The 27,913-nt window shown below is 37.8% G+C and overlaps 1 protein-coding gene across 4 annotated transcripts in view; it reads right to left on the reverse strand.

Annotated features, from left to right (window-relative positions):
• ANKRD28 (ankyrin repeat domain 28) overlaps positions 1-27,913 on the reverse strand; it is a 126,909-nt gene that overhangs the window by 60,417 nt on the left and 38,579 nt on the right. For 2 of the 4 annotated variants that reach the window (XM_086742614.1, XM_086742617.1), the window contains exons 1-2: positions 18,701-18,839; positions 17,514-17,597 (exon numbers count right to left, since the gene is read on the reverse strand). In XM_086742614.1, coding sequence (XP_086598740.1) covers positions 17,514-17,597; positions 18,701-18,817 — 201 coding nt within the window. In that variant the 5' untranslated portion in view covers positions 18,818-18,839. Of the gene's footprint in view, positions 1-17,513; positions 17,598-18,700; positions 18,840-27,913 lie in introns of those variants that run through there. The other 2 variants (XM_086742616.1, XM_086742615.1) reach the window with 1 other exon arrangement.

A 27,913-nucleotide genomic window follows, 5' to 3' on the forward strand; every position in this document is an offset into this window, starting at 1 on the left:
ATGAACTTCTTACAAAAGCAGAAATATTGCATTCAGGAAACTCTCATCAGTATGCAGAAGTCTTTGCTTCCACTAAAAGAAAATTCTAATTTTGCTCCATCTGAAGCCTTACATTTATTGGTGCATTTTAATAAATGAAATCTGAGTAAAATTAAAGAGAGTTCTGTATTTTAAATGCTACTGAAGTACTGCTATACAGATCAACCACTTTTTATTAAAAAACAGTAATCATTGGATGAACAAATTTCATCTGCAAATAGAAACTACTGCATATAAAGCATTACAGCAAGTAACACTAATCAAGCTTTCCGTTCTAACAAGCGACTTTGAAAGCAGACATCTTGCAACCGTGACACATCATACTAATATAAGTACTGGCCCTAGTGTTGTTCCTTTAATTTCATAAACTTAAATGAGACTAAAAGGAACATTTCAGGAGAGAAGTTTGTATATAAGAGTCACTGTTACATAGAATGTAAAATCTAACACTATTGGTACTATTTAATTCAAAATATCTCAGTATTACTGCTGTATTTGACAACACACAAAAACAAGTGTGCCATTTTCATTTCACAATTCAAAAATCTGCAAGGCAAATGGGATTATTACAATTCTAAATCAGCAATAATGTTAGTAAGGACACACATTATATTGATTGCATTAGGCAGGTTTTACATAGTTGAAAGAGAATGTTGTTATTCCAGTAGAAACCACACAGGAATTTATATTCCTAATAAGAAACTCCAGTGTTTAATTCCAGATATTGGTCAACGCTGTCAACAAACTAAAAAGCAATAAAAGGGCTCAGTCCTTAAGGAATCAGTTTTCAGAAGGACAGGTTCTGTGTCACAAAAACCCCAAGATCATATTTGCACGTGCCTTTGGATTGCATTATATGAAAAACATATAATCCTTCCATTCGCAGTATTTCCATTTCTCAAGTTTCCCAGACATTTCATCTACACAGGAGTCTCTATAAGGGTCATGACATGAGAAATGCATACGAGAAGGCCTTATGACCCCATTAAAATCAGATTTGGAATAAAATGACAGGGATAGTGGGGCTACAAGCTTCTTCATAACTCCTTTAACCTAGAACAAGGATATTATCACCTTTATGTCATTTTACCTAGAACATAAGCTTTAATTGTTTTGCTTGTTATGTCATGGATCAAAACCTCTACAACAGACAAATCTATACCTAACTTAAACATGCATCGTTCAAACCTAGCTCTTTTTAAAGCAGCAAGTATCCTTTGAGAGATAACAATTTATTCCTGGTTTGGGTTCTGTCTCAGCAATTGATTTAGAATAACTACATACAACTACAGAGAGTTTTAAGGAGCCAGATGCCTTAAAGACAGATCTCTTACCCTGTACTTATCCAGTAAGACTGCCATAACCTGACTATGGCTTCCCGTAGTTAGAATATAACTTCAATTTGCCTTTCAAATAGTTCAATATCTACTGATCTGAAATTTTTAAATTAAATTCTTTTGGAAATGCATGAATGCAACTTCTCCTTTCATAAAATCCCTCTTTATCCTATCTGCTCTTCAAAATCAAATTTTGCAATAACACTTTAAAATACTCTTATTATTTCGTGATCACACTTACAAAATATCATATAATAGGTGTTTTATGCTGTATCACTTGTCAGCTGTCTGCTTCAGTACCATCTGTTCCTGGCAGAAATCAACCCTAAATACACTACCATAAATCTTGAAAGAGCTTCAATTCCAACATACCCTGTAATAGCTTTAATAAACATTCCTTATAAGTGAAACTATTTTTAAACATAACACTTAGTGTATTTTTCAGTTAAGCTAGAGAAACAGGACTATTCAACCACCACGATTCGTAACTCCTGGGTTCACAGATAATGTATAAGAACATTTGCACAAATGAATAAAAGATCACTTCTACTGTATTTGAAAGAAACTTTTTTTGAAAGCCCAGAATTAAACTTTCACTAATAAGACTTTATCACTTCACATTATATTTCAGGGCAAATCCTCTTCATGACACTAGGACAGAGCAAATCTAGACTTCCAAGCAATCATTAAAAACTGAGGAGGAATCTTTGCCCTCTTGCTCTTTACGACAGCAGTAACCCGTGATTCTGGAGACCTTGTCTTGTAGGAGAAGAGAAGTGTCTTTAGCAACAAGGGTCACTTCCGCCATTATCTGCCAAACCCCATTGTTGTTTCTAGTTAAGATCTTCTATACCAATTTAATATTGCATGTTCTTTGAGTTTATTCTAGATAATAGTAATAAAAACTGTCACATCGTGGATTAAACCACTAAAATCACTTCCTTGTGAATGCCCTTGTAGCTTGTAGAGACCTTAAAAAAAATTAGATGGCAGTGGTAGGTATACAGTAGAAAATAAAAGGTAAGTCAGAAGAGAACTACCAAAGCAACCTGAAAAAAGTCATAAGAGCACCATTTTAGGAAAGATCAGGAGTTATACAAACATATAAATGTCACTCTAAGCGTGCATGTGAGCACAAGCTCACAATTTTCTGAATTGCAACAACAACAAAAAAAAATCCTGTAACAAGGTAATGTTTAGTGGATCAACATTGACATACAAAGCAACCAGCAAGCACAGTACTTTTAGGATGTTAGAAGAAAAGACTATTAGCTACATAATTGCAAAGGAGACATTAACTCTCCTCTCCAAAATTCAATTTTCCAAATCAAAATCAAATGCTCAGCAACTACAAATGGACAACCCACAGAGCTGTTCAGGTTTTGCATATGGGCATATTTCAGAAAGAGGACAGAAGTTTAACTCGGATCTAGGTGAATAGGCAAAAGAGGGAGGAACTCATGCTAACCAAGTGGCCTTAAAAACTACAGAAATGGACAATCTGGTTAGTCACTAACAGCAGTGATAAAAGGCTAAGAAATTTGGCTAGAAAAACTTGTGAGCTATATCCACATTTCCATCATGGGAAATGAATGAACAAGAACAACAGAAAGAACATTGATCAGGAAACCTCCTTCCCTGGGACAACAAGGATTCTTCCATGGTGAGAGTCTTAAGGGAAAAAAAATAAGCGTCACAGACACATCCTAAACTGCAGTTTTAGAGTCTATAACAATGGTGACCAATTGTAATGCCCTTCACAACAGAACAGTTCTCCCTTCCTTTTCTGGCTATTGGAACATCCCAGGCAATCATGTTTCTTCCCTAACACGAAATCTGTATGTGAAGTCTTACAGAACAAAAGCAGATCAAACATTTGAGTTTCACCTTTACCTAGAGGAGAGCAGAACGACACTAGCCATCACAGGGAGACCCATTCAGGGGACACAAAGATAAACGGGAATCCCCACCAAGGAGGGGGCAGGGAAGAAATGACATTGCATGGCTTTGCTGTCTGGACATACTTTGCAATCCCCAAAGTATCCTTGTTTAACCTGATGCCTCCGGGCATTTTTAAAATGGAATTTCCATGACTGAATTTGAAGTTCAAGTTCACAGAACAGCACTAAAATCCATGGAAAATAATTTACTTTCCATTCAGCTAATGATTATTTGATCCTACTCAAATAACAAAACTGAAACTGATAAAAAACACGCTGGAAGTTCAACCAGGCCAAGTGCAAGGTTCTGCACATGGGTCGTGGCAATCCCAGGCACAAATACAGGCTGGGCGGGGAATGGATCGAGACCAGCCCTGAGGAGAAGGACTTGGGAGTGCTGGTGGACGAGAAGCTCAACATGAGCCGGCAATGTGCTCTTGTGGCCCAGAAGCCAACCGCATCCTGGGCTGCATCAAGAGAAGCGTGGCCAGCAGGTCGAGGGAGGTGATTCTCCCCCTCTACTCTGCCCTGGTGAGACCCCACCTGGAGTATTGTGTCCAGCTCTGGAGCCCCCAACATAAGAAGGACATGGACCAGTTGGAGAAGGTCCAGAGGAAGGCCACGAAGATGATGAGAGGGCTGGAGCACCTTTCCTATGAGGACAGGCTGAGAGAGTTGGGGCTGTTCAACCTGGAGAAGAGGAGGCTCCGGGGAGACCTTATAGCGGTCTTCCAGTACCTCAAGGGGGCCTACAAGAAAGATGGGGAGAGGCTGTTCAGTTGGGCCTGTTGTGATAGGATGAGGGCTAATGGTTTTAAAACAGAAGGAGGTAGATTTAGATTGGATATTAGGAAAAAATTTTCTGCAGTGTGAGTTGTAGAACACTGGAACAGGTTGCCCAGAGAGGTGGTGGATGCCCCATCCCTGGAAACGTTCAAGGCCAGGCTGGATGAGGCTCTGAGCAACCTAATCTAGTCAGGGATGTTCCTGCTCCTTGCAGGGGGGTTGGACTAGATGACCTCTGAAGGTCCCTTCCAACTCTAACCATTCTATGATTCTATGAAAATACACTTTTATACTACCTTTTATTAAAAATTCCTTTAAAAAACAAATAAAGATAGCTCAGCTGTGTCTTTCTAGTATTTTTGGTTTTAAGTAACACTTGAAAATACCTTTAATAAAAATTGCACAAATAATATCAAGAGTTCAAGTTACATAAGCAAACATCAGATGCCAAAGTGCTTTTGCCCAAAAGGTGATCTGGTCTTTAATACTGGCACTCAGTAGAACAACTTGACAGGAAGGGATGGGCGAAAATCTGCTGGTTTAACTTTTATTGAATCCCAAACTTCCACAGCAACTTAGGGAAGTGTAATTTTTAATGCATGTTGGTACTACACTACAAAAAAAGACTGGCAAAAAAGGAAACTGAAGTTCAGAACAACTCATATTGTTTAATAATACTATTCTTGATATATTTTCAGAAAATTAACTCTTCAAATGCTAGCTGTCTCAGGTCATAAGCGTTAGGCACAAAACACCATTCAGATCTACTTGTTTGAAGCCCTGTCCACTTAAAACAGTGGCACCAAAAGAAAGACACACAAAGTTAAAAAGAAGTGAGTCATATTTAGCAGAAGGAACAGCTCTTGAGCTTCAACTCCATCTATGATTATGACTGTTGGACGCCAAAGCCAGCTAAACTCTCGATCAAAGAACAAGAGTAAAAATTTCTTTTAAAGAAGTACAGTCAAAAAACCCCAAGTTATTTTGATGTGGTTAAGATGTTTAAACAGAGAGATTCAGTTCATGAGCATGATTTGTTTTCAAGACGGCCTTTTTGAAGAACCAGATCTTAAAAAACAGGCAGTTTTACTATGGAAACTGACAAAATTTTGTAGAATACAGAGTGTTTCTTTTTTTCATTTGGTTTCTGGAAGACCATTATTTTTGTCTGCCAGTGACAAGAAAGAATGAAGTTAGATTTCCTGATTTTATTAGAAGTTATGTTACTCCTAAAGGTCAAAAATTATCAATAACAATATATATGAAAACAAGAGGGCTTGAGGTATTCTGGTAGACATTGCATCCTTCTTTCTCACAACTAAAGAGGCACATAGCAAGAAGACTTTTTGACTTGTAGTGAAGTATTTCAAGAGCCATATTTTGAAACAACTAAACATCTGTGTATTTTTCCACTTCTAAGTAATTCACCTCAAAAACGCCTCTCTTCAATTTTTGTTTTTTTGAAAGTACTAAGTCAGGATGCTTTTTGGAAATATACATCTTCTCATACCCTTTGACCTTTATGTTCCATGCAGGTTTTGTAATGTTGCTGCCATTGTTATAATTCTCGCTGGTCAGGTTTTCAAACTCACATACAGAACAAGCACAGCTTGCAAGAAAAGCTGAACCTAGGTCTCTATTCTATAAAAATGTCTAAACTTATTTTGCTCAAATTATAAAGGCTAGAATTCCTTGTGAGTGAACTCAAGCAGCCATTTGGGTACCGGATAAAGACTCAAATAACTGAGCAGGTTTTGTGAGCTACTTCCTTTCACTGGAAGTTTCAACACCAAGAATTTGGTCTCATTTATCACTAACAAAAGCTACTGAACTCTAGTCCAATACATGGAACAACTGAAGAGCGATTCTCTTTGGTAAGAGCAACTTGATCTCATAGTACAGCTGAGATGTTTTGGATCTATTTTCCTTCCTTTACTCAGGAATTAAAACAGAGCAACTTTTAAAAGGGTCAAGTCTATCTGTTAATAAACTAGATCACTGAGGGGAGAGACAGCAAACCCTGCTATGATTAAAATTTAAAAATATCCACTCACAAACCACAAACCTCTATAGCATTCAAAAGGATGCTATATTTAAAAAGACAGATACAATAGTATCTGCTTAAAAAATACTTTCCCTTGGCTTTATCTTTCGCAAATGCCAAGTATATTGTTTGTAAATATTTACCTAGTATGTATGGCAGAAAACACTCCCAGTTTTTAATCAGAATACAGTTGCTGATGAGAAAAATGATAAATAACTGAAAAAAAAAATAAAGCAGTATGTGAAAACAATGGACTTTCCATAATGAGAGTACAGTGATGTGGAGCACATTATATAACCCAGCCTGCGATCGTGGAGCAAGCTGAACGAGGGACAGTGACTGCTCCGTCTTACTCTGTCATCTAGCTGTAATATCTGAGGACACAAATAAGAAAATATGCCAAGAGAGAAAACAGTACAATAAAGGCTCTGTTTATGCTCCAGTGAAAGATCACACCACACTAGGTAAGGTATGCACATCTCCATCCCAGTTTAAATCCACCACATTATGTTCGGGCCAATGACACTTTTGTTCAGGAAAGCTGGGGTTTCTGCCTTTTTCATTGCAAAGGCCAGTGCTGGAATGACAGCCCTATACATGTCTGATGTAAATCAGGTATTTGTCTCACTGACTGCATTATCTTGGTGACAGGAAAAGATGTGGTTTTCAGGTTGTGCGTTTAATGTTAGCACCTCTTCCTGGAGCAAACTAAAACATTTTGCTTGTGCGTGTTTAGTTAAACAGCTTCATAAAGTAAGGTCATCCAGCAGCAATATGCAAAGTCCTTCTCTTAAGAGACCCTTGCACTATTCTGAACATCTGACTTACAGTAGCATACAGCACAATCTATGCTAATACAGAGACCAGTTGTTAGGCAAGAAAAATCCCACAGAGCGTATCTGTTCTGAAGAACGAAAGTGAAAGTCAAAAAACCCCTCCACCCAAGTTGTGCAACAGAAAACTAAAAGTCCCTACATTGATCACAAAAGAAACCCCAGAGAAAGCCCCTGCTAGTGAGGATCAAAACTTCTGCAAAAGTGCTGGTAACCTTAAGATCAAAGTATTTTATTTGCACCATTCCTTAGGCTAAGTGGATAGGAGATAAGCTTAGAACATAACTGTCATTATAGGAAGAGCTAGCAGCAACTAAAGCAAGACATTTGCACTCCTTTGAGACAATAAGTCAGCACCATGTAAATTATCTATAAGTTACCATAATTACATATATACATATGTATATAACAAGTATTTCATGCAAATAAAACCTGAAATTAAACTGATGATCAGGAAGGATGATAATAAAGTAGGACTTCTAATAAAGAGTGAGAAAAGAACAGAATTCCACTGGTTCTGGAGACAGAAATGTACAGGCTGATATCACAGGCCTGAGAAAAGTTCCCTCAAACTTCATATTCTAGACACACATCATATCTGAACTTTTGGGGCATACTCTTGAGCAAGGACTCAGAAATGCCTCACTGCAAAGAAAACTTCCAGTTCATTTGTCCTCAGACCTGACACCAGCAGGAGACTTTCCAGGCCCTACAGCTACCTACCAACAGTCAATGAGAGCCCTCCTCCTTGGGTGTTTATGGGATAGTCCTCCCTACAACATACAGCAAACAAACAAGAAACACTCACTTTTCCCAGTTTTTCAAATACATCCATCCTTTATTTAGTTCGTTTGCATGGCAAGGTTTTGGCAGTGAGGGAACTACAGGGGTGGCTTCTGTGAGGAGCTGCTAGAAGCTTCCCCCATGTCCAATAGAGCCAATGCCACCCTGCTCCAAGACAGAGCTGCTGCTGGGGAAGGTCAGGCCCATGAGCGATGGTGGTAGTGCCTCTGGGATAACATATCTTAAGAAGCAGGGGAAAAAAAACGGCTGCGGAAACAGCAGCAGAGAGAAGAGTGAGCATATGTGAGAGGAACAACTCTGCAGACACCAAGGTCGGTGAAGAAGGAGGGGGAGAAGGTGCTCCAGATGCTGGAGCAGAGATTCCCCTGCAGCCCGTGGTGCAGACCATGGTGAGGCCAGCTGTCCCCTTGCAGCCCATGGAGGATCCCCACTCCGAGCAGGTGGATGCCCAAAGGAGGCTGTGGTTCCATGGGAAGCCTACACTGGAGCAAGCTCCTGGCAAGACCTGTGGACAGAGGAGCCCATGGTGGAGCAGTCTGTTTCTGAAGGACTGCACCCTGTGGAAGGGACACATACTGGAGCGGTTCGTAAAGAACTGCAGCCCATGGGAAGAATTTACGTTGGAGAAGTCCATGGAGGACTGTCTCCTGTGGGAGGGACCCCATGCTGGAGCAGAGGAAGAGTGTGAGGAGCCCTCCCCCTGAGGGGGAAGGAGCAGCACAGAAAATGTGTGATGAACTGACTGCAACCCTCATTCTCCATCCCGCTGCGTCTCCTCTGCGTCCTCTGGAGACAGAGAAAGTCAGGAGTGAAGTCAAGCCTGGGAGGAAATGGTGGGGGGAAGGTGTTTTTGAGATTCAGTATTGTTTCTCATTATCCTACTCTGGTTTGATTGTTAATAAATTAAATTAATATTCCCCAAGTGAAGTCTGTTCTGCCCGTGACAGTAATTGCTGAATGATCTCTCCCCGTCCTTATCTCAACCCACAAGCTTTTCGTTATATTTTTCTCTCCCCTAGTGGCCATGTGACACTTGGTTGCCGGCTGTGGCTAAACCACAACACTTTATTAAAGTAGATTTAAGGAACTTAAAAGGTGTATCTGCCTCGCATAGAGCCTCTGTGCAGGGGCCAACTGAACGAAGGAAATGATGGTGTTTACCGGCAGCGCATTAGATATTCTACGTGTATGAGAGCTTTAACCATTTGCAAAGCAGAAAAAACGGTCTTGTTCAAAGGTATGCTGCATATGCATAAAGGGTTTTCACCCAGAAAGTTACTGCAAATAATCAGTTAATTCAGAGCCTATCTTGCTATTACCAGCAATGCATTCTTTAAAAACTGTCGATGTTGGACGCTAATGCACATTAAGTCTATTGAGTTTTTTCTTCTCTCTTCTCTTTCAGTAGGGATGTTCTGTTCTCAAATACCAATTCTTTGCGTGACAGCCACAGCAGCTGCCAGGAGTAACCTCAGTAAGCTCTAACTATTCAAGCCCGTGCCTCTAGCTTGCTTTGTAAACGCAGCAGGAAATGCAGAACTTCAATTATACTGTGAAGGTTACAATCTTAAGTAATAATCACTAAAAGTTACACGGCAAATCAAACATGATCTACAAAGACATTATCGCTAAGAATCACACTGGAGACTCAAACACAAAATTATTGAAACGCATTTAAACTTGATCTAATTATTCATGGTTCTCTACATCAAATGTTAAAGAAATAACAACGACCAAAACAAAACCTGTCTGTCAAGTCCCCCATTACTGTAAAACAAATTCAGCGTACAGCCAATATGGTAAAAACACTGCCATGCACACATCCAAGGTTGTTTGCCCAGTTTTGCAAACAGTAGAACCATATTAGCATAGTACTAGCCAAGCTGACCAGACCTGATGAGAAGCAGGGTGTATTAGCCTGAGCAGCACACCACACTGATGTTAATTCAGACTAAGTCTCTAAAGAATATTTCTCATTACCTGTACAAGGCAGCACCGTGCCATGTAAGCACATTCTTCTTTTCAGAAAGTCATACCCTTTGCAATGGCAACTTTTTGAGAGCTACCATCCACAGAATCCACTGTAGTGAGCAGCAATTTGCTGATGTTAGTCAGATTACCCTGTAACTCTGTTGAAGGTTTGTTTGTGGCACTATTATTAGAGTGATAACTCAATACATCTGAAAATCTAATTTGCACAGGCTAAATACAATGTTATTGACATAAAGCAAGGAATTATTTCTCTTTGGTCTGGCAAGGCACTCTCTTTAAAAGCTGCAATTCTGAAGAAAAAAGCCTACTTATACAAATTTGTATTTAAAACATTCTGAATCTGTTTCTACACCAGAAGAGGAACTCAGCACCATTTGGACATACTTTATATGGAGGCTGAAAAACATGATTCACTCTCTCAATTACTAAAAAAAGAGTAAGATATCTGATTATTCATTACAGATGACATGCTTGAAAAACATTCCCCACTAATGAACAGGAAATCCACAACTTTAAAGTAAACTAACAGTAACTAGCTGCTATATTATGAATTTAAATCTTCTTTGAGTAGCTGGTGGATACTCTTCACAATATACAGCCTGCAGCAAGTTTCCACAACACTCAAAAGAATTAGGTCTCCAAAGTTCTCAGTTTCTGGATTCAGTTAAGCTTCAGATCCATGGATCAAACAACCTCATATCAGATCCTTTAGACTATAGGAAAAGCTTCCCTACATTCCCTGCAGCAAAGTTTCTTCTCATCCTTTCAGATACATAACATGAATATTCATGTTTTTAAGAACTGACTTAATTCTTTACCAAAATAACCCCTGGACATTCCCATATGGTACTGCTGAACTCTATCCACTCCCTTAAAAACACCTCATTAAAACTTGAGTATATTTATTTGCAAGATGTTTTACAAGCTAAGTTTGTATCTTGTTAACAAAACACCACACACACTTGCCTGTGCTGTTCACATAATGCCCTTCTAAAAACCATCTCCTAGACCTCCTTGCATGCAAGGTACTTCAGCACCACATTAAAACTGGTACACGGCTGTTCAGTTCTGAGCAGGCAGAACCTGCTCCTGTCTGCACAGAACCACAAACACTCTCCCAGAAAACAGGATTCTTGACAGAATTTTCCTGCTGTTCTTCAGATGTAAATAAATTTCAATGAAATGAACACTTTATAAAACAGGACAGTCCCATGACGCATCATTTCATCAGGCTGGTCACACAGGAAATGGGGGTTCCTGTTTGTGGTAGAAATATTAAGAAAGCTTAGTACAGAGACCATCTAGAAGCAGAAAGCAATATAGCACATTGACAGGCACACTGGACAAAGGCCCCAGCAAAAGTTTAAGAAGACAGGAAAGCCTTGCTCTGATTCTATAGCAGTATTTTATTAGAAGTCCATGGGCAAACAGGACAAAGATGAGTGCTACCATTAGTCTCTGAGGTTATATACTACTTTCTTCTCTCTCATACGTATGAAAAATAATTTACACATGCTTCATGCAAAATGAAAACATACCAAATTAAATAAAGGCATTAAATATTTTAAATACTTCTATTTAATTACAAAAGCCCTCCCAATTCTTATTGGAGATCTGTTCTGAGTAAGAGATAGGTATGATTTCTGTTATTTAGATGGGTAACAAAAATCCTTCCATAACCAGTTAGCAGTGGAGGTATCTGAAGGCACACTCAGCTTGTTTTGAGATTTATGTCCATCCCGACTTCACCTGCTCTCTGTGAGGTCTCACTGCCCCCAATTTGCCCAACACAAGATTTCTCAGACCCTCTGCTCTAGCACCTGAAGCTGGGTTCCAGGCAGAGAGTGCCCAGCAGGAACTGCTGCACTAAGTCAAGGCCTGTGTTTCTCAGTGGTGATTCTTCACTGGAGGGATTCTCATTATTAGTATTTGTTTATACAATAATGTTTTACCTTCTCTCTGACCTCCTGCAGTGATTTCAAAGGGCTATTCTCACTGTCAAGTCATTGTATGATTACTGTCATTACCACTAGATAAGCTACCGTATTTTTAAATATATATATATTTATATGTACTGCAGATGAACCACCTTTGAAAAGCATCATGTACTAACCTGCTCTGAGCAACTTCTCCCAGCTGTCCCAACCAGCAAATTCTTACACTAATGTGACTCTTGTTACAAAAGGCACTGATAACAAAAGGCATTAACTCAAACAATTTACGCATAGCAATTAATGAGAAAGAGGTTTTTAGAGGCATAGATATATCAGACTAAAGTGACTTCACATTTGTAGCTGTACGCACACACACTTTTTATCAAAAACCAATTAAAAAAAATTCCACATTAGTCATGGGTAAAATAATTGGTTACAGAAAGATAATGAACATAAAGGTAAAAAAAAAAAGCCTAGAGATTATTTTTACCTCGTTACACGTTATTATTTTTTGTTTATTTGTTTTTAAGCAAGGTAATATTTATTTATGTAAGTTTCTTTACATTGAGAGATATTTCAGTGTAATTGCTGAATTAGGCAGCAATTACAGTTTTCCACACAATGACATATATAAAAATTCTTTTAATGTATGAAATAGGTACAGAATTTATTTATATGATTAGAATGCTGAACTCTACTAAATTTTGTAGAATGTTCAGCTAAGTAATCCAGGCTTTCCTGTTCTACACTGCACTCTCAAGTCAGCAGAAAAAAAAAATCAGTTACCCCACAGTTCAACCATAAGGTTAAGTATAAAGATGAAAGCCAAGAGACCATACATTCATTATCTATTTTTCCTATTTAACCTCTCTTAGGACTTCGCTGATCAATACCACCATCACAAAAGAAAAAAAAAAATCTTGTTTGTTAAACTGTGCTTTAATTTTCATTATTCATTCCTAAATTACTAAGATATTTGAGACCCTCAATAGTCTAATTCTCCTGCTACCCAGACCCTATGCTGTATAAGTTGTTCTAGATTTTTCACTAGACTAACAAATCAGTTTTCCTCCTCCTTCAGTCTATGCAATGACCCTCAGAGTAACACAAATTTAAAAATTTAACAGGTAATCAAATAAGACGTCATACCTTACCCTTGAACGACATCCAGCAACATTCTCCTAGATGCAAATACCACAAATAAGTCATGCAAATCCACATTTGGCATGACTGGGAAGGGAGCCTACATCTCTACTGCAAGAGTCATCCACGCAGCAACCCCTATTGCTCAAAATAACCAAGTCAGATACATACACTTAGCCCTCCTGTTTGTACCTAGCACTTTGGTGCTACTGGATCATATCCCTTGCCAGTCCCACGAACAAAGCTTGTGATTTACAGGGCACTTCATTGCTATTTAATACAGGTGGAGGAGGGTAGGGAGGGCAGACAAGATTGTTTGATTCTATGGTTTTGTTCTCTTTTGTTTTCCTTTCCTTCCAAAACAGTAGCACAGGTGAGCTTTTATTTTATTTTTTGGTTACCTACTACAGAAAAGAGCCATTAAGAGCTGTGCTGGATGGCTAATAGTCCAGAATAGAAAGCATACAGACAACCTTGATTGCTGCAGTACTTGGTACAGTGTGTGGAACCTCATTTCCCATCTTTCATTTTGTGTTGGAAAAAAAAAAAAAAACAACCAACAACACCAGCTCACACAGAAAACAGCTTTAAAATACCTTTCATAGTTTAAATCTATTTTAATCTCACAAAGCACAATGAGCAGTAATGTACCAGTGTTTCATGTTTAAGTCACTTATTACATATGTCAATACGACTATTTTAAATAGGAGCAGTCAGCGCCTTTCAACTTTGGGAGAGATGTGTCTGGTTTTGGGATTCCTCCAAAAAGAGCGCTTGTTTGGCTTTAGCGTGAGAAGAGCAAGGGGCACCCTGACATCAGTTCCAGAGAGGATCAGATGTTTATCCCCTCAGCTAAGATCAGGTGCAATCGGGTTATAAAAACTGCATATTGGGTTACCCAAAGTATCACTTTCCATGGCAAGAAATATTGCCCTAATAGGTCTAGGAGGAGGAAAAATTGTTCTGATTTTAATCAATCATTTCAGTAGTCAGATCTACAACCTTTAAATAATTTTTGACAGGGAGCTGGTATTCCCTCCACAAAATTATATTTTTCACAAATAGCTGAGATGAAATATTCCAGTTTCATAATCTTTTAAATGGAACATACATCATTAAAGTTTTGGCTACAAACAGAAATGGCACAGTTTGCAACAGTAACAGGCCTCCAGATCTTCAAAACCAAACAAATGAATCCCGATTTATAAAAGGCAATGCTGAAATAATTTAGTTAGCTAAAACTAGCTGCTGAAAAGTACATAAAATTCAAACCAGCCATACTAATGTAATCAGCAAGCACAGGAAATATTGAGGATTCCCACTAACCAATAAAGAGACATTAAATGGGTCAGTTACCACACAAGACCTTCCTGACTGTCAAGTCTCAAAAGTTCAGGATGGTACCAAGAAATAATAATATTTTTAAACATATATATTTATATATACGCACATGCACATATACACACACAGAGAGCATAGCAAGAGTTATGTGTGCAAGAAATTATATCAGGCTTGACATATGTGATGTGTGTTATTTAAGCCTAACTCATGAAACAAGCAGCTACAGTTTCTCAAGCTTTCTTGGCAAAGGGGAGGGAGAAGCAACCCCTTCCCCTCTGTTTTTTCCATTAATTGGAGCCTCAGGAGAGTTCACCTTCCAAACAATAAATTTGATCAAAGTTCCTAAGTCAGGTTTGTCTATAAAAAAACTGCACACTTCCAACTTGCAGAGAAGTTAAGCTTTTTTGAACCACATTTTAAGCAGCTAGAGACACACTCAATTTGCTCTTTCTTCACAAAAGATTACAACTGCAGAGTGGAATAGAACACATACTTTCTAAATCTAAGCTGAGCTTGTGACTCAAAAAGGCTGGTGCGGCATGAACAGAGACCAATCTTCTTCCTGAGAAAGCCTGTTTCTACCAGCACATCATCTTACAGTCACACACAGCAACTTCTTTTACGAGAGGCCACCCATCTCAGAATCTTTGTAAATATAACACTATGGTAGAAGACATCATCTGTTTTAGGAATAACACTCTAATACAGCCCAACCTGGGTGCCATCTTTAGATATTACCATAACATCAAGCAGTTACCATAGTCTAGCTTTGGGAAACCAAATGCACAGACTCAACTCACTTTGCTTTAAAAGACTATTAAGCCAATTATGATTAATGTTAAAGATAACACACACCCCAAAAGTAAAAAGGTAAATGAAGCTGGATGATAACAATGAAGGAAAAAAAAATTTCATTAGGACACTAACAACTTTCCTAGATGAATGTCACTATCACAACAAAGACCTGCAACAGCTCTATCTTCGGTTCACTTCTCAGCAAAATTAATTTGCAGAACCCTGCTAGGGCTCCAGTTACAGCATCCAATTCATGCTCAGGGGAAGGGAGGAAGGAAGGAATCTCAACTATTAGAACACAAACTAAAAAATAATTAGTTTCTCTTGAGAGGAGGAAAATACTCTGCAGAGGCACTGGAGGGAATGACTCTGGAATTCAAACAACTGTACTGAAGCACTTGGATAGCAAAGTGGAAAAAAACCCAACATATACACGGGTCTTACAATCCACAACGGTCAAAACAGTTTATCATGATCCTTCTCTTTATTAGGAAATATAAATAACCACTTCATTTTCTTCACTTTTCCTCTCCTTCTCTCCACACCAACTTATATAACTCAGGGGACAACTCTGGATCTAGACTACGTAGGAATATATTATCTCCAGCCAAGCACATAGAGCAAACAAAAAACCCAAGGAAAAGAACAAAACACACACACAGACAGACACAAAGATCCACTAGGCAGTTTACTTCATTTCTAACAAACAATTGGAGAATTTATATGCTTGTTTAGTCCCAATAAACAGTGTTTTAAGGGATATATGTGAATGCAATATTAAATACTGTGGTAGGACTAGGACTGCCATGGTAGGAAGGAGTGGTCATGTGTGATAAGCATCTGCCTATGCTGAAGAAGGTGGCTGTGAAAAAACAGCATATTTGTTCTGGATGGATTCTAAATACACCTTGGGTGGTACTAGCCTAAGATGCACACATGTTCTCTTTAAGTGAAACGTATCCACAGAAAGGAATAAAAAAAAAAAAAAATTAAGATGTAAAATGTAAAAACCCCCAGATTTTGAATATTCTACCTAAAATATTTTTCTTCACTATAACTACCTGGCCATCTAAAGTAACCCTCTTCAAAGATATAAAAAAATTACTTGCTTTCCTATTTAAGACTATCTGCTGACTTCACATTTATGGGCAACTGTCTGCCAAAGTTGAGACAAGAACAAAAACCAAAACCAAACACTACCACATACATACTGAAATCTAGCAGAGGCTTTTGTAACAGATAATCAAAAAAGCAGAAGGATACTAACCTAACTTTGTTTACAGGCACTACAGCTATTAACACCAAATCTGACTTACACATGGAGGAATATAAATGAAACAATACAGACTAATCAGCTTTAAAAAGAAAGGGCAATGTGATAAGAGTACATATGAAGAGACTGGAAAGATACACAGCTAATGCTATCATAACTAAACAGAAGATTAAGTCTTTTGATATTACATAATCCATCATACAATCTTACTTAAGAACACGCAAAACTACTGAAAAAGGAGAGGAAAAAAGTCCAATCTCATCAAACAAAACTTAAGATTTGACAGCAAGTTTACTTAGACAGGGTCCTACTTAAGCTCTTCAAGACAATGCGAGGACTCCCTTACACTTCAGCTGGCATTGATCAGATATAAATACTGCAGAATGCTTTAAAATGTCAAAACACACATACTGAACTGAAGATTTGCTTTTGGTTTACATCTTTCAAGAAGAAAGTGTAACAATTATTATGGTCTTACACTGGCCACTATGTAACATCTAGATGTCAGTCTTTGCTTTTTAGCCTCACTCTTGTTCTGATGCTTTTGGAGGAGAAACAGCTACACACGTTCCTGTAGTGTTAAGCCCTAAATGGCTCATGTCAGTCTGCTTTAATAATCAAAACAACGTCTAATCAGTGTAAAGAGTTTATGCTACATTATCTTGCATAGTGTCAAATATACGTATGTTACTATTACTGTATTTCAAACTGTCAAATCGTGAATTTCACCCAACGGAACAAACTCAATTTCAGTTTTTAAGTCTGCAGTGTTTGGGTTCACAGCATCGCAAACAGGACATATAAACACAATTTCTCATTATTACTTATTAATATAATCACTAGGCTTCATTTTTTAAAATCCACTATTAAATCTACTTACTGAAATCTCAGACTGTTTTTCTATAATTACCTGATGTATACTATATGCTGTATTTAATTCAAAAAGAATCAAAGTCTACACAGCATTACACTTAACCAGTCTAACTTTGTATGAAGTCTGATGCAACTGTATAAACAAATTTTTCAGTTAGCCAAGCACTGCAGAACTAACATTTTAAAGGAATGCGTTTTTACTATGAACACAAATCTACACTCCTCCTTCCCAGTACGTATAGGCTTTACTTTGCCTATCACATAAAAGCAATGAAATATACAGCTCATGAATTAGCAAAGTTTTAAGCGATTAGTACACTAGAAAGCTATATCAAAACAACATTAAAATATATTCAAAGCTAATGATTTTTTTTTTTACCTGAAAATTAACATCTTCTTTCTTAAATATCAGTGCTCGAACTTCATCAGGATCTCCATTAAATATAGCTTGAACCAATAGTGGCTGAAATGAAGAAAAAACCCACATCTTAGAATATAACCCCACATTAGTTTTTAGTGTTACACATACGGTTTTTTGATACATAATACAAACACAAGATGATGACAAAATAAAACATCCCAGGCAGTGAAATAAATGAGCAACAGTATTTAGAACTGAAGAAATTCCAAGTTTTAAAATCCTCAAACACATGAACATACTCTAAGTCAATGAAATACATATATATATATTTTTTTTTTTTTTTAAAGGACCCAGAAGACTAGCCTGTAACAGCTGAAAAGAGAACTCCTCATAATAAAATTAGGTAAAATTAGGGCTGCTGTTACACACTGCAAATTCTATACGTTATAAGCAAAAAAACCCTCATTTACATTAGCAAGTGACTAAAATGACTAAGTGACTACTAGAAGTTTTTTGCCTCTTTAGACAGAGTGCGAAGGCAAAGTGCATCAGATAAGTATGGTAACAAATTCACACTTGCACACATCTATTACTAAATATAGCAGGATTTCTTAGTGAGAAAAGCTGCTGAGGTATGCTAGCAAGATCTAAGTCAGCCACTTGACAAAATAAAATAATTTAAAGCAATAAAAGTACAGTCTCCAGTACTGATCATTTCCAGTAAGTGGTAACCTGAATCTAAAAGTTACATCAAGATTACGACTTCTGCTATTTTTTATTTTAGTTTAGAATTGCTCTTGCTTGATGTACACTATATACTCTGTCAGTTCTCAAAATAAACACAGCATATTATTGCAATACAATGATTACATCATTTTCTAAAGCAGTACTGCATAAATGTACCATTGAGGAATGAGGAGTGGAGCAGGGAAAAACCATTTACTTCAAATACAGTTTACCAAGTCCTCTAAAAATCGTCTGCTATTATACAACAGTTGATAACTGTTAGTGCTGCACCACAAATAAAGTTAAATGAAAAACAACTACAACTAAGTTTCAGCTTTTTCCCCTCTTTAGTATAGGCAGTTTTTACCACCTTGTCTTGTTTCGACATCATGCATATTCATGTTAATCTTAGGAAAATTATTATTGGTATTTGTGACAGTATTATAAGCAGGAATACACCAACAAACAACATGCCTTACCAGCACATTTCCAGAGGGTGATGGACGTAAAGATACATTTTCCTGAGGTAATTTGGAAATAAATGTGGGAGAATCATCTTCCACCTCCTCCAAAACAACAATACAGACTCGACTCATTCGATCCGTTTGAGGAAGCAAAAGCAAACAAAAAAACGCCAGGAACAGTATTTTTGGAACCCGACCGCAGGTATCGCAACAGGGACCATAGAGGAAATACTTCCACCTGTTTCACACGCCCTCACAAACCTGTGAGTGCTACTGCTGGTGTATTAGCATTTTAAAAAGGACATTCCAATTCCCCCTTAGACTTCATTTTTCAGATTTAAACACCCTGAGATGTTCAAGACAATGCTGAAAAAAACAGTTGTTCTTTTTAAAAATAAAATTTCCCTAGGCATCAAAAACACAATAATGAAACTGTGGAAGAGCTGATAAAAATATCCCAAGATCCAATTCCATTCGAACAGCACTCACTGTCACACACAGTTGTCCTTTCACAAGCAAATTTGTCTGTTAATGTCACAACTTCCACCGTGTCCTCTACCCCCACAGTGAAATCATTGTTGCAGAAGACACAACACCGTCCTATTGAGGACGAAACAAGGAACAATTGCCCTGAGAGAGACGGCCGCAGCTATACCCACTTCTGCAAGGTCAGTTTTAAATCAACCGTCGCAGGCTTTCTGGTGACTGAAAATAAACACGTCTTCCGATCATCCTGTCATTCTACAGCTTCCTTTCTCAATGTCAAAAACAGTCCAACCAGAAAAATCCATCTCATTTCCAGCAGTTATTCAGGACCTGCTTAGAGGAAAAGAATTCTTTCCCATGCAAGAAAAATATCTGCAACGTACAGCACGGCTGCAGTACATTTACATGCGATGAGTCAGACCACAGGGACAATGAACTCCTTGAATAATATTGCCGGTTGAATCCAGCCTCCCCAAACGACAGCAACGCGGACCGTGTCACTCTCTCAGGGACAGAAGCAATGCGGCGCGTTCATTTTCCCTCCACCGGGCAGTAGCTGCGGTTTCTCCATCGGGGAATGCGTTAGGCAGAAATACTGTTGAGGAAGAACGCTTCAGCAAAACAAGCTAGCTACCGCACATAAAAGCTCAGATTACTGCCTTAGACGACTTTGCAAAAGCAGTTCATCACTCAAGTGTTTCTTTTGATCACCATGTGAATGCAGTTCCCATGATAGTCTTCATTCAGATCGAGGGGGAGAGGAAAAAAAGGAAAAAAAAAAATCAGACTCTGTACATCTTCTCTGAGCCAACTTCTTTATCCGAACATCTGTCACTGTGCCATCCTGATTCTCCTCTTCAGCTAGAGCTTCTTCTGCTTACCAGTTTTTCTCCGTGACAAATTGAATTATACAATCAGCAGCTAGCCCTGCAAAGCTTGAAAAAGCCTAGCTGTCCGAGCCGGTCATTAAAAGCCCGTAGGAGCAGAGCAGACACCACCGCCACGGCAGCATTCCCACTGAGCAGCAGCCTGGCGAGCAGCGACTGCAGCCTGGCAGGATGAAATGCCTAGTAATGCTCACATGTCACACTTACCAGAGAACTCAGCCACTGCTCCCCATGCAACTTCCTCTGGCACAAGGGAAAAAAAAAAAAAAAAAAAAAAAAGAAGTGCTTTTTTCTTTTCTGGGGGGGGCAGTCTTTGCAGTCGTGTGTGCCGGTTTTGTGACTAATGCAGCTGAAAACGTAAAAATCCTCAAACTGAAGAAAGAGTGACTGTTTAATATTTTCCACTAAAAGCCGCAAAGAAATCTGGTGTACTGGCTCTGCTGACTAACAATTTAGGCAGTAAACAATTATAACTGCTTTCAGATGGCTCCGGTCAGAGCAGCAAAACAGTCCTCACTTAACTCACCTCACTGAAGGCAAGAAACTCCCCACATAAATACTTTGAAAATGAATAAAAGTAAGATCTCGCTTAAATTAATCGGTTGACTATTAAAAATCCAGCTATTAATGACCAAATCCATGTCATTTTGCAACTAGCATAGACAAACATACCCTCAGCTTGAAAATAATTACATCGAGTATAATTTAAATATAATAGTAATATTATAATAATATTAATATAATATAAAGCCCGAGAACTTGCTGAATAAATACTTCAGCTTGAATCTGCCGAAATGGTGCTGGTTTGTGGGTGTATTATGTAAATGACTTCTGTCAAAGCTGCTGGATAAGCTTCAGTGTTACAGGAACAGAAGGAGGGGTTTTGTTCCTGCTGTGCAATATGAAGGCACTTCTAACGTCCTCCAGTGGCTACTAAGATAAGAATTTGTCAATGGTGAACAAGTTTGTAGCTCTTTGATAAAGCATTTGCACTCAAGTTTCACACATGAATGCTGGCAGAGAGAAAGACAGGTTTAAGTGGTATATTAAATGGTCTGGATATTAATAGACATACGAATCCCCACCTTTGGGGGTCAGAGGCAGGAAAAGCTCACATTACCACCCTTCTGAAATAATGTCTACGGCAGCTCCACTGCAACGTAACAAATTGCTTAACGCACATCTACTGACACTCCGTGCAGGTGAAGGTTTTTGCAAGGTCAAAAGAGGACCTTAGCTTAGGGCTCCCTGGGCTCAAGACTGCTGGCTTGGCAGAATATAGCACCAGTTTCTGATTCTTCGTGAGATTTCAGATACGACCCAGATTTCCCAAATGTTCTCATTTACAGCATCTGATTAACAAACATCTTCATAAATATATTCTGTTCATTATACAGAGTCCAGTTATTTCGGAATTTCTTACTTTTGGTCTTATTTATGAAAAAAAAAACAATGGTTTCTACACTGCACTGCTTTGTTCTAGCATGTCACAGATTCACATGAATACATATGAAAACTCACATTGTTCTTTGCCACAGAAAAATCAGTTTAAATAAAAACAAAGGACATCCTCAAGGTTCATCTACTGCAACACCATACTGTTTCGCTAAGGAACACAGCAACCTAGAAAATATTTTGCTTTTTATTTGTGAAAAATACCCTAAGGTATAGATACTGTAGCTCACTTGCATAACTAAATATTCACTTGGGAAGAAAATCAAAGATCAGATTTTAAGCCTATAAGCAAAGTACAGTGACAAAACGTGTACTTGGGTTTTGTACTATACACACACACTTGATATTCTAGCTAAGCCCATATATTCAGGGTAAAGGAACACTTTTTGAGAGCCAGTAAGTTTATATAGTAAGTAAATGGTAAGAGTTCCATGTTTTCTTTGGAATTACCAACTGGACATGTTGCTAAATAGAGATGATGTCCAGTTTAATTCAAATGATCTGAAAGTGTTCCATTTTTGACCATTGCAATTAATGCTCCAAAGCACACTTAAAAAATTAAAACTAGAAATTCAATAGTTACCATAAAAAGTATAGGATTTCACACTTATTCAGGTGCTGCAACTCAGAAAATTGAGAATATTTGAATCTACTCTGATAATTATTCTAGAAATCTTACCTATAATTAAAATAAAACAGAAACTATTTCCAAAAGCAAGTTAACATATTACATCTTGCATAACATCACATATTTTTGCATGGTGACAATACTGTGGTCAAAGAGTTAAACGCCAATACGTCACAGCTTGCATTAGAAAGAGAACCAACACAACTGAGTCAATATTATATTGATCTTGGTAGCAATCTAAACCATGTAAGCAAGCAGACAAAAAAGCCCTACTCATGCTAGGAATGTGTGTGTGTGCCATTACTTCTATAACCAAAGGATAACCCAATTCTAGAAACATTTAACTTCTACTTACAATAAGTTTACTTAAAAGAACAATCTTCCCTCCTCCCATCCCCTTCAACGGAAAGTACTGCCTTCAGCTCAATGCAAACACTGTCTCTAATCATCTCGTCTTTCAACTTCAAAAAAAACACCCAAGGTATCCTCTGGTGTGCAAAAATACAAGTTTCTAACGCTACCTAACAGCTACTCTGAAAGCCAAAAGTTGAAGTTCACAATGCTACTGAAATAACTCAAACTAAGGTTTCAATTTTTTGGCAGATTATCTAGACTAATAACTTTCAGTGTGGGAAAAGAGATAATAGTAACAGAGAAAGTACAGTAAATTCAAAAGGATTAATTTAAGCCTCCTCTCCCCAAACAAATTTAGGAATTATAATGGATCTTTGCAAAGGTATGAAGAAAGAATATTGCATCTCTCAAAAAAAACCCATTTCAGTTTATATTAATAAAACTTAAAATAACTGCAGACAGTAAGTCATCAGCATACATCTTCTCGAAATGTCAGGTATTACCTATTAGAAAATGTATTAAATGTGTAGTAGGAAAGAAGAGTAAAAAATGGCCTTACTTATAAAAAGAAAGAAGAATGCCACATCTATTAGGCCTTGAGGGGTGATCTATCAGATAGCCTCCACAATATTTGTTAGCAGTAAGTTGTCCATACTTAACTCAAAATTATAAGGAGTGGAATGGAGAGAGAAGAAAAAGAATTTTCAAGTGGACAATAGTGAGGATATGAATTTTTGCAAAAGCTTTTGTGTTGATACGATAGCTTTTTGCAAATAATTTTTTTAAGAAGCATTGTAATTTTCAAACTACACTTGCCTTTAAGTAAATCAAGTTCCAAGAGTCTTTAATGGGTACATATAAAGAGGATACACTACAAGAATGCAACCTGCAGGTTAAAACATGGATGACAGCAGCCATGTTTACACCAGACAGAAAAAACCATGAACTCTGAATCAGCTAAAGATAGTAACCTTTCCTATAGATCTACCCTTTTCTCTGTGAACTGATGAGCAGAGGACTGTAGCAGCACTGCTGATGACACCAAAAACCTCACTGAAGCACGCTCAATATCAACGAACCCATCCAAATAACGATTTCTCTCTTGCCAATCAGCATTTACCAAGTCTTTTTGGGGCTGAAATTAATCCAAGTGGTTTCATTTAATATTTTGTATAATTAAGGACCAGGAAATGAATAAAATAGTTCTGTTAGGTTATAGTGAAAATGAAAATAATTAAAACCAAGTAAGGCTTATTTAATATTTTTTTAAACCATCTGTATCAGCTTTGCAGGACAAACACCTAATCTATGGATTTCTTCAAAGACAAAGATTACTCATAATAGCTACAGCTGGAAGTACATCGGCATGTCCCAGTATAAGCAGATTTTTATGTAATTTAGTTAGAATATTTACTTAAATGTTGCCCACATACAAAGACAGAGATGAGTGTTCAGCATCACCATGAATACAAGCTACAGTACTTCTAGAAGCCTTGTGAGTCACTGAACTAAACTCCTCTGCTGTTTCCTCCCCATTCCTGAGGGAATGAGGTGGAGTCAGGAAAGAAAATGGTCTAGGGCAACAAGAAATTACTACCTTTCTTCTCAGTTTTGCTCTGTTTATTCCAGAGCATCTGCACAGCTGGGATGCAGAATGAGGAGACTAGTTTTAATGTTCAGACTCCACATTCTTGCTTCCAAGAAAGAGCAAAATGGCTTCGCTTCAACCTTCCCGATACCACAGGCAGTTCTTAACTTCTTTTTCTGATACAAGTATATTGCCTTTATTAATCTACAGAGCTATTTTCTGTAATCATTTATTTTCTTTGAATTAAGATTTTGCAGTTAATAAAATCCAGTAACTGAACAGTCATCTCAACAAAAATTGAGACACAAATATGACAAAGAAGAAAAATAATCCAGCATTCATTCTAGCTTTTCTCTATTGGAGCGGCACCAGAAAAATTAGTAATGCAAAATGCCTGTTTTTAATTGAGATGTAAACATAATTTGTACACTTAATCAAACTGTAACCTTTTAAAAATACTTCAGAAATATCCAATCAAATGCAATAAAAGATCTTAAAAGTTAAATAGGTAATTTTCTATTTAAGACTTCTTGCACATTCTATACATCTGAACAATACAGTGGTAGAAGAAATCTCAGCTGAAGCATCTTGCAACCACCATAGTACAAGATAAATTAATACCTTTAAAAACCCCTTATCTCTGATATCCAAAATATGGAATCTAGCAATCAGAAAAGAAAAAAAAAAAAGGATAACTGAGCACAGACATTCCTAAAAAAACAGAAAAGCAAACACAAGTCATATTTCTTTAAAGAAACCAGAAATCCAAGGGAACAGCATTTTCCCTCATGATTTTCTAGCTAGGATGTTGCCTACAACACTTCTCTTTTTATTAAGGCCAGATTTAACTTCACTGGCAAGAGTTTTCCTTTTGTGTTCTTTTAGTGTACAACTCTCTAATCAAAATCATCAATCCATCCTTATATTAAAAAACAGTACATAAAAGATGTCCTCCAATTTGTCCGATTTCAGCTTCTCAAGGTACTTTATAAAAAAATTGCACGGGCTCTGGCTGCTGCCTCCTATTGATTCATGAGCTGCATCTAAGAGCAAATACCTTGCTGTCTTTTGACCAAAACAGAAGGCAGCTATTAGACACAACCCCTTTCCAAAGTAACAACCATACAAGTCTGACAGTGGAATTATCAGTCTCATAAAATTAACTAGAAGTCCTGTTTCACGGAAGAGAGACCACATAAAGATGCATCTATCTATATATTTTGTTATGGGTAGTTAAGATAAGTTTACATCCCTGAAGACAAACAGATGTAGACAAACTACTTTAGGTAGTGTGGTGTGAGTTTTGGACAGAGGATGGGCTGGTTTTAAAGCAACTTTTCTTTTGGGGAGAAGGTACATGATAGAAGATGACTTATAAATCACTGAAGGTTTTTTTTTTTTGCAAGCATGACAGCTTTAAAAAAATGTTTTCATAATACAAAAAGCAAGGCCTTACAGATCAGTTACAGGTATTTTCACCTGGTGGCAGAGCAAAGGCAGAAAAGCCACTGATAGCAGGAATACTTCTGGCCTCCTTAGTTCTTTCCAGCTGAGACCATGTCCAAAGTCAGTTTTGTTTTCTGGCACTGAAAATGGCATCAATTACAATAATAAACACAGTATTCTTCCAGGAATAATTACTGAAGGTAGCAATTTCAGCTGTGCACACCAGCTCTAAAAACAGAGTTGAAGGAAAAAAAAAAACAAAACAAAAATCAAAGGCTCAGTCTCAGCAGCCCCTGTTTGCTCTTTCACATGTCAACTGTCCTCTCCCAGCACTACCCAGACAGTTGCTGGGAGGTGAGACTGGACAGGAACGCAACAATAACAGAGTGAAAACAACAACCCAGAGACATTGGAAGACCGCAATCCGCTGTCACAGCTGGCATTGACAGCCTGATGCTTCAGGAAGTGATGCTATTAAATCTTCCCAAGGAGAAGAAACAGATAAAGGTAGCTTGGCTGGAGCAAATGAATAACTGCAGCATTCCTAATCTTAGTTTTATATCATCTATCACATTGCCTTGAAAGTGTTTATACCAATAGTGCACCCACTCTTATGAATTAACTAAAACATGATCCTACTAAATTGTATTAGGGCAGCTGGCAAAACAACTAAGAGATTTCCCTCTGGGCACGCGGGCACACGCACACACTGGAAAATATTAGTACTTCTCTTTTGATCTACTAGTCTACTGATCTATAGTCATGCTCTAAAGACGAGCACAGGAAATGCTCATTTTATGTATTTCCCCCTTGAAAGTTTTCCTGCAATATTGCTTCTGCAGAGAATAAAGAATCAAGCTCATCATTTATTACAAAAAAACATAACCCACACCACAAAAGGTGAATGTAACACTGTTATTTTTGCCATACAATAGGCTTGCTTTTCTCTTCAGTAAGTATTCTGGGGCTTGCAAATACAATGCATGGTTTGGGCTTCAAGGACAGATGCTATAATGCACAAGATCACCACAGGCCTCTCAGAGGTTGCATCCTTGCACATCAGTAGATTACCTTGGGGTTTTGTGAAGTATGGCATAGCAGGCTTAACAGCTGCTTCTTGCTCTGATGCACTGAAACCAATCCCCCATGCCCGTATCCCGAGGAAAAGAAGCAATTCTCAAGTACGAGCTGCTTAATAAAAATAAACAAACAAACAAACAAATAAATAAATAAAACCAACAAACCTGAGTGTGATCTTTCATTATACATAGGAAAAGAGTAAGATCCAAATAAGTTTCAACTTCCCCGGATTCAGATGCTTTTTCGATTTGTTTTTTTTTTAATCCTGCATGTTTCTCTCCAGCAGGTGACCAGGAATGCATTACATTTGGCCTGTAGAGCCAGTTAGCTTCCTCTCTGAGGCTCATTTAGCCGTATGGGCTAGAAGACAATAACCTTTATCCTCACCGTACTTTTTTCTTTACTTTGGTTCTTTTGCTGAAGGCTGGAAACCCCCTTAAAGGAAAGGTAGCAGAATGCCATGTGCCCAGCTTCAGCACTGGACAGTGCTGGTGTCGAGATTGAAAATTAGTAAATTCTAGCCAGAGCCAAGAAACCTGGAATAAAATTTATCATTTCCTCGTTAAAACTCTGCTGCATAGCCATACTGCTGAGCTTCTGAAGAAGCAAATGTTAGTCAGGCAGATTTCGAAAAATGAGAGTTGCCTGTGACGAGTGACCAATCTGATTCTGTCACAAGCTCCACTCTAAATGATGACATATAAAAGCTGTCTTTGCAGTATGTGTTCAGTTTGGGATGACTGACAAATCAGTTACTCTTTTCCAAGTCACATCAAAGTTATTCTTCTCAGTATCATTCTTTAATTTAATGCAGATGTGCCACTTTACTCCTTGTCCCTTTCTCTTCCCCCTACAATATTCATTAACTAACTAATTTTTTTCAGCATAGTTTCAGTTACACTGGAGTATCTATGGCTTTTGAGTTGTGGTCTAAATTATGTAGAAAGAACAGAGAGATCCGAGTTTGACTATGAGCACACGAAATTACGGAAAAGATTCAGATTCATAAAAGACATTTTAATTTTAGCAGATAGGAACAGTAGCAGGTAGCCATATAAAAACGCAACACAAGTCCTAGTGTTCTACAAAAGCTTCTACAAACTTGAAAAATTGATTCTCATAACTGAATTTTTATCCCGTACCACTTACAGAATCTAGGCAGAAAAGTCAAGTCCGTTATGCCAGTCAGTAGAGGGCTTTCACAGTTTCATGTCACCAACCGCATGAATTCATGTCACTTACCGCATGGGTAAGTTACCGTGGTTACAAAATGTTTGCTTTTATACGTTTGTCTGAAACGTCTA

The sequence above is a fragment of the Chlamydotis macqueenii genome, chromosome 2 (assembly GCF_036417535.1).
Source record: "Chlamydotis macqueenii isolate bChlMac1 chromosome 2, bChlMac1.mat, whole genome shotgun sequence".
Taxonomy (NCBI): Eukaryota; Metazoa; Chordata; class Aves; order Otidiformes; family Otididae; genus Chlamydotis; species Chlamydotis macqueenii.